The 13,716-nt window shown below is 43.2% G+C and overlaps 2 protein-coding genes across 2 annotated transcripts in view; one reads left to right on the forward strand and one right to left on the reverse strand.

The window, feature by feature from the left end:
* The window catches only part of PPP2R3C (protein phosphatase 2 regulatory subunit B''gamma), a 51,813-nt gene extending 47,710 nt beyond the window's left edge, over nt 1-4,103 (reverse strand). Inside the window, exon 1 of the mRNA XM_007938545.2 lies at nt 4,046-4,103. Coding sequence (XP_007936736.2) covers nt 4,046-4,103 — 58 coding nt within the window. The remainder of the gene's footprint in view (nt 1-4,045) is intronic.
* Nucleotides 4,104-5,610: 1,507 nt separating this feature from the next.
* The window catches only part of PRORP (protein only RNase P catalytic subunit), a 239,271-nt gene continuing 231,165 nt past the window's right edge, over nt 5,611-13,716 (forward strand). The window contains exons 1-2 of the mRNA XM_007938546.2: nt 5,611-6,602; nt 8,526-8,573. Coding sequence (XP_007936737.1) covers nt 5,611-6,602; nt 8,526-8,573 — 1,040 coding nt within the window. The remainder of the gene's footprint in view (nt 6,603-8,525; nt 8,574-13,716) is intronic.

The raw sequence follows: 13,716 nt of genomic DNA on the forward strand, positions 1-13,716 counted from the left end.
GGCACTATATTGGACAATGTTTCAGGGCTATTCATAAAGTTTTCCAGTAATATGTCAGACAGTGTTTCACTGCTATTCATAAAGTTTTCACTGGCCAATTCTTTGAGAAATGGATGGCCCCTTCCTTCTTCCAAGTCTGTCTTAGTCTGGAAGTGCTGCTGAAATCTGTCTACCATGGGTGACCTGCTGGTATCTGATATACCAGTGGCACAGCCTCCAGCCTCACAGCAACACATGAGCCACCACAGTACAACAAACTAACAGATGAGGCCGGGGGGTAAGCATAACAAGCACAGCTCTTGACCTTATGGAGTTTCAGCTTGTCTCTTCCAAATTACTGTTTCTCCAACTAATGAGAAAACCCTCCCTCCGAAGCTCACACCACAGGGCATTATTACCCTCCAACCTGTCTGTATCAGTCTCATCCAGCCATTCCTCTACACATTTCTGGACAATGGCAACAACTGCCTGATGTTCTTACCACAAGGTCCTACAATCATCTAGGAAGCATTAAACATTTATGTGGGTGCCTTTACCCCTTCAATTCTAAAGAATTTCACCTGTACTCCACTTTTTTTTTTTTTTTAAATTGTGATTTGGGTGAAGGTTTACAGAGCAAATTCACTTTCCATACAGCACTCTACTCCACTTCTGTCACTCAGTTCCATGGCAGGATTATAAAGCTGGTTCTCTTCTGAAACCTTAAAGTTTAGTATCATCTCAGATCATAATTTTCCTTTTGGGTACTTAAGACAAACAAACAAACATCAAACTCATTGCTGTTGAGTCGATTCCAACTCATAGCAACATTATAGGACAGTGTAGAACTGCCCCATAGAGTTTCCAGGGCTATTATCTTTGCAGAAGGAGACAGCCACATCTTTCTTCTGCCGAGTGGATGGTGGGTTGAAACCACCAACCTTTTGGTTAGCAGCTGAGGTCTTAACCACTGTACCACCAAAGCTCCTAAAAGCCAAAAACAAACTCACTGCCATAGAGTTGATTTCGACTCATAGCAACCCCTCCTGGGGTTTCCGAGGCAGTATCTCTATGGAAGTAGGTTACCCAGTCTTCCTTCTGAGGAATGGCTGGTGGGTTTGGACCACCAGGCTTCTAGTTAGCAGTCAAATGCCTTAGGCACTACACCACCTAATAGGTACTCAAACAAAATAAAAATAAAATTCACTGTCATTGAGTCAATTCCAACTCATAGTGACTACTATTGGGTTTCCAAGGCTGTAAATCTTTGCAGAAGTAGACTGCCTCATCTTTCTTCCACAGAACAGCTGATGGATTTGAACCACTGGCCTTTAGGTTAGCAGCCTACTGCCATTGAGTCAATTCTGACTCACAGAGACCCCCATTAGGTTTCCAAGGCAGTAAATCTTTATGGAAGTAGATTGCCCTATCTTCCTAGCTTGGAGTGGCCAGTGGGTTAGAACCAACAACCTTCTGGTTAGCAGTCAAATCCCTTAGGCACTGCTCCACCAGAGCTCCTTCAGGAACCCTTAATGGATGTTAAATAAATGTTTTATTGAAATGGATTTATTCAACAGATTAGCTTAAGGCACTGTGAATGCTGTTTTAGACTGGGTTCTCTAGAAAAACAAAACCAGTAAAGCTTATATATATATGTATATAATAGAAATTTATCTTAGGAAAATGGCTCACACACTTATAGAAGCTGGCAAGTCCAAAGTTTCTGGATCAAATGTCAAGCTGGAGGCTTTTCCTGACTCTTGCAGCCGCCAGGGGCTGAGGAGCGCAAGGCTGCCAGGCAGTACACCGGCTGTTGACTCCAGCAAATGATGAATCCAAGATCTCCAGGCCGAATGGTGGATTGTTCACTCACGGACAGTTGTAGGCAGCACAACAGAATCCCGATCCACAGAAGAATGTCTCTTTTCCCAGAATGTCCATAGATATACTGGAAGCAGGCCACACCCCTAGGGAAACTCCCTTTCAACAGATTGCCTACTCAAAACATAATCATCTGATCCTATCATGGGAATAACCACATCACAACAGCTTAAACCACACAGAATTGTGGTCCAGCCAAGTTGACACACAGCTCCAACTATCACAAATGCTAAGACTAGTACTTGGGCATATTATAGTCACCATTCTTCTAGACATAGTTCTTCAGGTATTTGGATTTGTTGGTACAGGAATAATCCATACACACAAACAGAACCATGTGCTGACTAGCAACCCAGCCCTAGAGAAAGAAAAATGGATGATACAGGAGAGAGGGGACTGCAGGAGGACATTCTTAAGCAAGAATGGGATCTAGGACAAAGAATGGGATCTAGTACACTGATGGAAGAAAATGCCCTAAACTGGATTTAATACAAACTGTAAAATGTACTATTTTGTTTATTGTCTCTCCCCACACTAAAGTTCTTCAAGCACAGAGATTTCTGTCTGTTTTGTTCACTGCATAACCTAGAATAGTATTTGACACATAAAACAACCAAACCGAGCTTACTGTTGTCGAGTCAGATCAGCTCATAGCAACCTTTTCTTAGATTACCAAGGCGATATCACTACAGAAGTCCATTGCCCAACCTTCCTTCTGAGGAGTGGCTGGAGGGTTTGAACCACCAGCCTTCTGGTTAGCAGTCAAATGCCTTAGGCACTACACTACCACAGCTCCTCTGCAACAATCATGCAATAATTATCTGTGAAAGCATTAACTGGATTCAGAAGAGAACCCACTTCTTTGGGAGGAGAAAGTGGAGAAAGCACAATTATAGACAACTATGTTGAGATGTTTTCCTATAATAGGTTAGTGAAATAAGACAGGAGCTGGAACAGAATATGGGATCAAATCCTTTTTTTTTTTTAAGATGGAATATTATATCTCAATGTTGATAGAAATGATCCACTACAGAAGGAAAAATCTGTTGATGCATGAAAGATTGTAACGCAGGATGGACTCAGTGAATAGAAGAAACAGAATGCTCTAGTGCTGGAGTTGAGGGACTGTCTCAAAAGGGGCATGGAAAGTTTATTATACAGTGAAGGCAGAATGTATGGGCATCTCAATAGGGGCAGATAAAAATGGTAATGGGAGAAGGGAAGTTTCTCTCTGATTGATTCTATTTTCTCAATGTAATAAAAAGTTCATTAGCTAAAGGTAAGGAGTGGGTAGGCCATGGTGGTTTGAGAACTGGAGAGAGAAATTTGAGGATGGAAGTAATTCCCTTAGGGTGTAGGAGAGTTAATGTTTAGGGAAGCATGGTAGATAGAAGTGACTGAAAGACCTGGTTTAGGTGGTGGTGGTGGTTGTTATGTGCCGTCCGACGGGACTCATAGCGACCCCTCCTTGGGTTTCCGAGGCAGTATCACTACGGAAGTAGATTGCCCCATTTTCCTTCCGAGGAGTGGCTGGAGGGTTTGAACCGCCAGCCTTCTGGTTAGCAGGCAAAGGTCTTAGCCACTATGCTACCAGAGCTCCCGAGTTTAGGTTAGTGGATATGAATTAAAAGGGATACAACTCAACATGGTTCTTTTTTTTTTTTTTTTTCCATCCACTTTCAGTTGCCCTGGGTGCAGGGGAATAAGATGAAAGATGGATTTAACCAGATTGGTTACCAGGTAAGCGTGAAGAAAGGGAAAAGGACGAGGAAAAATGGAGTATGAAATCGAAGATGGATAAAGAGGGACGTAAGCACATGAAAAATGTGACAGTAAAAGGCGGTAGGATCAATGAATTATAAATCCTAGTGAGGTCGGAGAGTTGTTGGAGCCGGGGTTCGTAGTTACTCCTAACGACAAGTCTAGGTCAAGATTATGGAAGTAAGTGGCCAAGGTAGTTTTTCCTTCTCCTCAATCTTTTCCCAGAGAAGTTGTGGCCAAACCTCTCTGGATATCTAAATCACAATCCACTCCACCCTCTTTGTCAAAACCTACAGCCATCGATGCCTTATAAAAGCAAAGAGCGAAGCTCCCAGTGACTCCTCCTTTTCATTATTCCCCCACCCCTCACCCTCCTGAAGTTCAGGGCCGGGCTATCCCAGCTGGCAGCCCCTCCCAAACTCACTGTTTGGACCGGTGTTGGGCGTCACTAACCGCCGGCGAAGTACTTCTTTCCAGTCCATGGTCGACTCCCGCGCTTTAGCTCCTGCATTTGCTGTTGACTAACCGCTCCACCCCCACCAACTCCGACGTCAGTTGCCTCTTCCCAGAGGGCTGGGAAAGCCGCTCAACCGGCCATCTTGGACAAGGGCGGAAGTCTGGGTTAAAGAAGCAAGACCGATTACTGTGGCAGTCGCGGAGAATATGGCGATTAGCTAAGGCTGGAAAGCCGACATGAAGAGAAGTGGAAAATAGCCTTCCTTAAGGAGGCTCCCAAACCTCATCTATCTCTATTTTAAAGGCCTAAGATAAGGAAGCCCGCGCTTTTATTTTTCCGTCTAGATTCTTGCTCCACGTGACTCAGAAGTTCAGTGGAATTTCCGGTTCAGGGTGAAGGCTTTTTCCCTTCACAATTTCTTTTCATTCTTCATTTCGGATATTTAGAGGACAATCTACTTCCGTAGTGATATCGCCTTGGAAACCCAAGGAGGGGTTGCTATGAGTAGGATGCAACTTGAGGGCAGTGAGTTTTTTTAAGGTTCCCTGAATCTTGTACACGTTTTCACCTCTGCCTTATGACACTCAAAAAAAACTCACTACTGTGGAACAATCCTCTTTGGGTTTCCCAGGAAGTAAAGCTTTACGGTAGATTGTCCAGTCTTCCTGCCGTGGAGTGGCTAGTGGGTTTGAACTCCCAACCTTCTGGTTAGCAGTCAAATGCCTTAGGTACTACTCCACCAAAGCCTGAGAATCGCCTTTTCTAGCTTTTAGGGCTAGCATATTCGCAAGGGTAAAGTTAGGCCCCCAAACGCCGAGGTTGGCGCAGTGCATTGTGGACGCTGTAGTTTTCGCCGCTTTTATGGCTGCGTTAAGCGTGCGCATTGTGGTGAGTGTGGATTTCGTTTGTGATCCATCGGTAGGCAACCAAGACCGTGCCCTTCGTGGACTTCCTTTATTTTCTTGCGTTAAGTCGGCTGACCTCACCTTCCATCGCCGTCTGACCGTCTAATCCGTTTTGCGGCCGGGTGAGGGTTGTTAAGCGTGGTGAAGTCCCCTTAGACTGACTTTCGCTGCTGCCTGCTACTGGCTGATCTGGGTCGCAGTATTCGACTTTGTGCCCTTTTTTCAGCAAGTCTTTCATGGAATCCTGCCCTTTTTGAGTGTAATTGTGATTCCACGTGAGTCGAACTGGGCGTTCCTTCTTGTCCTTTTTCCTCAGGTTTACTGACTGGAGTATAACAAGCAGTATAGGAACCTCGTTCGGAGCGCTGTGATTCCTGCCTGGTCCTCGCGTTCTGGGGCTTGCCAATGAGGTCACATATCCCCTGATGGCTGTTTAATGGAGATAACTTACCAACCTTTGTTGTTACCACCGTTTCCAAAAAGAGAACCCTGATTTGTCTTTAAAGGAGAAACTCATAATCTCTTTAAAAACTTCCTGTGTCTCCACTCCCGAGCACATAATTTTGCTGTAGCAGTAGAGGCTTTTTGAACATTTCTCTCAGTATCTGGTGCTGCTTTCATTGCATAATGACTTTCCGTTTGTCTGGGTTTCGAAGCTTTCCTGAGCTTTGGAAGAACAACAAGAAGGTATGCCTTGGGTTATGTTCAGGAAACTCTCATCTCTCTCTCTTTCTTTTGGACGGCTATGGCATCAGGAACCAACAGAGGTGGTTCTCTTTTACAACAGTGTCTCCACAGAATTCCAAAGCATTGAATCTGCTGAATGGCAAGACCAGGTATCGCGGGAAAGAAGATGAGAGAAATAATAAGCAAGTTTCTTCTGATTCTCATCTTTTTGCAGCTGGAGCAGCTAAGAAGAGATCACAGATGAATCCTCAGAGTAAAGATCATATCTCACCACCTGTGAGGAACACTGTTCAGCTCCCAACAAAACCTTTGAATTCAGAGGAATGGGATAAACTTAAAGAAGATTTCAAAGGAAAGGCCAATTTTGAAAATTGGATCAGCTCACAGATAACTCACGGCCATAGCTCTATAGATGTGGCCAAATCTCTGCTGGCATGGGTAGCTGCAAAAAACAATGGTATCGTAAGCTACGATTTACTGGTCAAATATTTGTATCTCTGTGTCTTTCATAAGCAGACATCAGAGATTATTGATGTCTATGAAATCATGAAAGCCAGATATAGACGTTTAGAACCAGGGGGTTACACTCTTCTCATCCAGGGATTGATCCATTCAGACAGATGGAGAGAGGCTTTGCTGCTATTAGAAGATATCAAAAAAGTGATGATCCCTTCAAAAAAGAACTATAATGACTGTATCCAGGGAGCTCTTTTTCATCAAGATGTAAACACAGCTTGGACTCTGTATCAGGAATTGCTAGGTCATGATCTTATTCCTATGTTGGCAACTTTAAAAGCTTTCTTTGATTTTGGAAAAAATATAAAAGATGATCAATATACAAAGAAACTACTGGACATTCTTCTGTATCTAAGAAACAATCAGCTATATCCTGGGGAGTCTTTTGCACATAGTATAAAAACATGGTTTGAGAGGTAATTGTGAATTTTCTTTATATGTATACTTTTATTTTAAAACCTACACCTTAAAGTAGTCCCCCTTTTTTGATAATTGCTGAGAATTATTACTATTCAGGTTATACTTATTTTACATTCCTTAGATTTATTTCCTTTTAAGAAAAAATTTTAAAACTTTTTGAAAATTTTTTTTAAAAAGTGGGAGCAATAAACAGTCTTTGCTACTCTCCACCCATCACATAAAAGGGAAATTTTAGAGTATTTGTAGTTTTTATGTATTTTTTCCTTTTAGAAGGACCATTTGTTTTTTGAGTCATCTAGTATGATGTTAGGAGCTCTGGTGGCACAGTGCCCAAGGCATTTGACTGCTAACCAGAAGGCTAGCAATTTAAACCCCAGAAACTCAAGGAGAGGTTGCAATGAGTTGGAGTCGACTCGATGGCAATAAGTTTTTTTTTTTTTTAGTATGATAAGGAACTCTGGTGGTATAGTGGTTAAGGCATTTGGCTGCTTACCAAAAGTTGCGTGGTTGGAACCCACCAACTGCTCTCAGGAAGAAAGATGCGGCAGTCTGCATCTATAAAGATTTATAGCCTTGGAAACCCTGTGGAGTTGCTGTGAGTTGGAAGTGACTCAGTTGGCAGTGAGTTAGGTTTGTTCCAGTATGATACTTAAAGGATAGTACTTGTGGCCAGAGTTCATAGTAAGAAAAGGTAATAGCATTTGGCTGGAGCTCTCTCTGGTTCGTGTTAGTATTTTCAGAAGTTCTTTTGAAACCTCGTGACTGGTGTAATGAGCTGATATTTATTCTGTTTGATTGCTGCACTTCATCATTTCAGATGGTTAGAGTAGACAGGGAGATCCTGATCAAATCTTATATGCAAGTATTATAATGGAACATCTTTATAATGGAACATCTTTATACTAGTTTATATATTTCCATCATTTTGCTGCTCTCCAAGGCCATCTCCTTTACCCTCCCATTGCTTTTATTCTTATATTGGCTGCATGCCAGTTTATTGCTCCAGTCTTCTGTTTTTTCACCGCTAATTTGTTTTAGTTTCTTTTTCTAAAAATTTATTCCTTCCCTTTCTGTTTGTTTCTTGCTTTTCTACTTGTTTATGTGTTCACAGACCTTTGAAGTGGAAATTACAGTCAGTTGTGTTTTGGGCTAGATAATCATTCAATAATTTAACAAATTTATTGAATACAAATGGGAGAGCTGCCAGATTGTAAAAAAATCTTTGAATGCCAAAGAATCAAGACTGCTGGTTTTGCAGTAGTGTTTCGGAAAGGTAATTGCCAAGAAAGGCATTCAGAAGCATAGATTGGAGAGGGATTAAGATTGGAAATAGATCTGTTTGAAGCAGTTGTAGGTTTGGGTGAGAGATGATGAGGTCTCAACTGGGGAAGCAATGGAACCAATAGGATTTGGTGGTAATATATGGAGGAAGAAAGAGTAAAGGATAAGGTGACTGACAAAATAAATACACAATGGCTTTCACAAGCTAAGTGGTAATACAATACTTGACTGTTAAGTAACAGTGTTGTATTATATAATAATATAAGAGCCGAGAAATTATTCTCAGCTAGAATGATCTCTGGCAGCTTTATGGAGGTTAGGTTGGGTTTGATTTAGAGGTTACACTACTAAGGTCAGCTGCTTTCTCTACAACACTAGTGAAATAGATTCGGAATTAAAGAAGATGAAGGTCAGATGACAGGAAAGGAACTGAAGGGCAGAAGGAGATTCAGAGTAGGGTACCATTAGTTCCTTACTCCCATCACAGTGTAACAACCAATTTTCTAATTAAACCACTTAGGGAAGTGTCCTTAACTTTTCAGAGCTTTTTCTTACATAGTTTCTAAATACAGTGAGTATCTTTTGATTCAGTAGGAATTTAATCTTGTGCTGATTTGGTTTTATAATCTTTTTTGTAGTATTCCTGGAGAACAATGGAAAGGACAATTCACCACAGTCCAGAAAAGGTAAAGGCCAATTTTTAATACACTTTTTACTTAATTCAGGTTTGGTAGTTTTGTTGCTATTGGTTGAGCCAAAAAAGAAATTAAGAACACCTTAGGGATAGGATGGAGCCCTGGTGGTGCAACAGTTAAGTGCTTGGCTGCTAACTGAAAAGTTGGTGCTCAAACCCATGCAGCAGCTCTGCAGGAAAAAGACCTGGAGATCTGATCTGGTAAAGAGTACAGCCTAGGAAAACCTATGGGGCGGTTTTACTAAGTCACATGGGGTTGTTATGAGTGAAAATCAACTTAATGGCACGACAACAGCAATAGGAATAGTATAATCAAGAATTTATAATTAGAGAAAGTTAGAAAAAAAGCCATATTTTGTATTAGAAAATTTGCAGAACATTTCTTCTGTTGGTAAAATGACACTGGTATGAATCCTGAGAGTTACTTTCTCCCAGAAATTCAGGAACCAGGTGTGTTTTAGGAATATGAAAAACTTTACCTAGATACATAGCAGTCTACTCTCTTGATTTTCTTGGCACATTGATATGTAATATGAGGTTTACAAAAAAAAAAAAAAAAAAATGCATGTGTGGTGATGTACTGCAATTGTTCGATACCTGGAAGGTTCACTCTCAGTTTGGGCAGATGGAAGAATAGTTGTGGAGTCAGGGGTACTTGAGATATGCCTTTTATTCACACAGTTTCTTGCAAGGACATTGCTGCTAAACATAGTCCCCCTTTCTTTTTATAGCCTAATTACACAATAGTGGCATAGTGCCCAAGTATGGGTTACATAGGATTGCATCAATCTAATATGGTGACGATGTTATACAACTATGACTTAGTATATTCGTGGTGGAATCAGCAGGGGCCGAGGGAGCATGATACTGCACCCCTATTGGAGGGTCCTTACCTGACACTCCACCCCTTCAGGATTCCTTGCCTTACAATATACATGGCTACAAAGGTCTTCCAGGAGGGGCCCTGGGCGAGGAGGGCTGAGCATTGTGCCCATAACCCACAACAGCAGTGTAAGCTGCAACAACCTACAACAAGGACCCCGAAGACAATGCCTAAAACTAGTAGAGTGATTCTCTGCCCCTGTGCAAGTGAGTTCCACTGTTCCATTAGAGGATCCTTTGTTAGTTCATCAGTAGAATGACCTTTAACAGCTAAAGCATTTAGAGCCATGGTTACATTCAGGTGAATGTCTGGGATATAAATGGAGCAATCAGTGCCCAAAATAACACATACACTTCCTTGAGAGGCAGTCAGTATATCTAATGCCATGAGATTCTGTAAGACTGCCTTTCTCATTTGATATAATTCTTCATGTCATGTCAAGGCTTTATGAGTAGCATTAAGGTCCTGGGCTGTATGGAAAGCCAGGGCAGTAATCTCCCATTGATTACGTATACTTGCTTCCTGGAGAGAAAGTATGGCCAAGGGATAAAACCATCATGGGGTTCATTTAACACAGTGACGAGCCTTAAAGGTGTCCCAATTAGTGGGACAGTGAAGCAGGGTGGTCAATAGCCTTTCTAGGAGATAAGGCCATCCCTGTGTACACCGTCCTGCCCAGTTTGCAGGTAGATAGGGCCACCCATGTTGCCCACATACCCATAGACTTCCCCAGGGCACCGGGTGAGTAGTGCTGGAGGCACCCATCCCATTTCAGCCGCCTGTGGATTATACCTTTCAATACATCATGGCACTCTTAGGGTAAGCTCTACAGCCTCCGTGAGGAGCCATCCTACCCCATCCCAAACAAAATACCCTAGCTAGGGTCATGTGTGGCCATGCTGTTCTTGAAGCAGTTGGATTATATGCTTCTTAGTATTGTTATGGGTGGGTATTGGATCATCATGTCCCCAGCTGTGCCACCAAGTCCAATTAGTTTCAGAGGCTAGTTGTATCTCCATGGGAGTCCCCCATTTTCAGTTAGGGGAGTCTCGGGGCATATCCAACACCTGGAGGTATTAGCCACTATGGCCATGGTATGCACCCACTCCACCAAGGTATTGGTCTGTCTAATGCTAAGGACGGAAGGCATGAGTCGTTGTGAGTACTATCAAGGGTAAATCTCTGCCTTCCGGTAAAATGCATGCAAGCTTCTCATCATTGGACAAAATGATCATAGGTATCGGGGGTCTCCTGGCCTAGCATACCACGCCTTTCTTGCCTGCAGTGCCAACGGGGGAGGCTCTACATGCATCAATGTGGGGGAACTCATAATGGGCCACAAGGAGAGAATGAAAGAACCTTTTAGGTGTCCTTCGTATTTTGGGGTAGAAAAGTCCATACCTACAGGGGCCACTCTGTCAACAGCCATGATAATACTTGTAACTTTTGTTCCACACCTTTTCCCCAAGGTCCAATTAATCCTACCCATCACAAATGGGGTGCTTTAATCTTCCAAGGCTAGATCCATCACTCCCGGTGTCCTAGAGTTAAGGCAGTGGGTGTAGGTAAAAGAATATTGCCCTTTCCTTCAAAACCAGGCTTCAGCAGGTCATCAGAGGTCCGAACCCGGAGTTGAATTAATGCTGCAGTTTTGTGCGTTAGGGCTTCAGTATAGGGGTTACTCTACCCTTGTGACTGCTCATTAAGAATCTTAAGTGTGAAAGAAAAAAAAAAATACTTTACCAACAAAAATATATTAAAAATCAAAAAAGAAAAAAGAAAAGAATCCTAAGTGTGGATCATAGCTGCTTGGTCCATCCTTGTAATGTATTTCTCTCACCTTTCAATCCTTTCTTTAAAAATCCTTCATACCTCTCAATCATCCCAGTTGCTTGGGGATGGTAGGGAACATGATATATCCAATTTATGGCCATATTCTTGCTCCATGTTTTGATTACATGTTCAGTAAAGTGAGTGCCATTATCATTGTCAATAGTTTGAGGCCAACTGTATGCTGCATATAATTTCTGTAGCCCTCCTATAACTGCTGTCTGAGGCTCCCGAAGGGGGAAAGCAGCTAATAGCCCAGTGGCAGTGTCTACACATGTGAGTGCATATTGGTACCCTTCTGAGACAGGGAAGGGTCAGACCAAATCCACCTGCCAGTAGGTAACTGGAATCCTCCCCTGTGTGATCTGGCCTTGCTCTGCTACCAACCTTCTTGGCTGCTGGAGGGAACATGTAACATAGGCCTCACAGGCACCAGCCGGTTCTTCTTTTATTATTGGAAGAACCCATGATTGAGCAATGGCCCACGTTGTCTTTTGTCCCATGTGCAACAGGCACCTGTGTAACCACTGGGCCAAGTCCTTCATAGGTGCAGTCTCTAGCCACCTTACTTTAGCCAAAGTATTAGTCTCATCATTTCCTGGGAAGGCCCAGGGGACATGGCCCATAACATGGAATATTGTAATTTCTTTGGTATATCCAGCTTCCCAGAGATTTTTCCACAATAGTTTGCCTCACAAAAGGCGGTGCATTACTTGCCAGTCATTCAGATGCCACGTGGTTATCCAGAGGATTAACCCTTGGAACACTGTCCAACTATCTGTGTACACAGCCAGGGGGCTGGGTTCATTCATGATCACTAACCATACTGCCCTGAACTCAGCCCATTGGCTGCTTTGCCCCATACTGGCATCATGCTATATACTTCTGGTTGCAGGTTGGAAAGCTACAGCCATCCATTTGGCTGGCTGTCCTCTGCTTGAACCACCTGTGTACCAGGCTTCTGCTGGTACTTGCCCTCTTCCTTCCTTAAAGGGGCTCTCCTCTCCATCTTGGGTGGTCATCTGGGATCCCTCCAGGGACTCTTCAGCATCCGTGACTGGCCCTAGAAGCTCTTACAACTCAATTCTCAAGGGACTAGTATTCAACATGCCCCATTGCTGCATGTAGGCCCCCCACTTTGCCAAAGTGGGAGTGTAGCCTGTTCCACTGCAGGGTTTATGCACCCAATCTTTGACCCATCCAGCTATAGGGTTTGTAGTGTAGACTACAGCAGGGGTGGTGCCCGTAATTGGCTCTGCAGTGACCAGGGCTGCACATGTGGCCTCCAGCAGTTTTTCGGTGAGAATGCTGGAGCTCAGCCCCCTTCTACAGTTGGGACCAAAATCCCACAGGTTCCCTCAGGTGTTCTGTCTTCTGCCATAGGACCCTTCCGTACCCCTCAGGGGTGACATGAATGTCCAATTTGCAAGGGTGGGCTGGATCTACTACATGTAGAGCCTGTGCAGTGGCAATAATTCGTTTGGTTCCCTAAAAAGCCATTTCTGCTTCTTCGGTCTAATCGCATTTTGTTCCTTTTTTAACTAAGAAGTATAAGGGATGTAATGTCTGCACCAGATGTGGGGCAAAAGCTTGCCAGTAACCTAACAGCCCCCCAAAAGTCTGTAACTGCCGCATAGTGATATGAGTGGGGTAAGCTTGTACCTTGTCAGTGCCTGCCTCAGGCATCACTTTAGTCTTACCTGACAAAACAAAACCCAAGAACTTGACAGATAAGCAAGGTCCTTGCAATTTGTTGTCATTGACCACCCAGTCACATGCTTTTAGATGCAATAGTACACTTGGCACGGTTTGTTCCAAATCTGCAAGACAATCACTGGTGAGAAAGATATCATCAATATAGTTGTACGGTTGAATGGTTGGCAGTATGGTCTAATGGGCCAAATCTTCAGCCACGAACCTGTGGCAGAAAGTAGGGCTGTGTAAATACCCTTGTGGCAAAACCATAAAAGTCCACTGTCCGCCTTCCAATGTACAGGAACCCTGACTGGTTCGCCGGCCCACCCTTGTACATTGACAGCCATGGTGGAGGCCGGAATGTAAAAGCGAAGGCAATCACTGTAACCTTGGTCATAGGATGGTGCCTGAGGAATACAAAGTCTATGTATCCTCAATTCCTGAATATATATTAGGGATAAACGTGTTGCAAGGCTTGTGGCTGAAAACTACCGCAGGAGTATTTAGGTTGCGGGTGTAGATAGTAAAAGCTGTTTTACGAGGACATGCCAAACATCCCCCACTGGTCATGCCTGAACCAAGAAGAGTGACTAACATTAAGCAGTACCAGCTACTGCATGGATGTGAAGAAACTACTGACACCATACAAGAGTTAGAAAAGGTGCAAATTATTCTCCCTACATAGACCATATAACTCCCCTGTATGGCCAGTACAAAAACCCGATGG

Source organism: Orycteropus afer, unplaced genomic scaffold, assembly GCF_000298275.1.
Source record: "Orycteropus afer afer isolate SDZICR_OR568_19922 unplaced genomic scaffold, OryAfe1.0 scaffold00051, whole genome shotgun sequence".
In the NCBI taxonomy this organism is placed as follows: Eukaryota; Metazoa; Chordata; class Mammalia; order Tubulidentata; family Orycteropodidae; genus Orycteropus; species Orycteropus afer.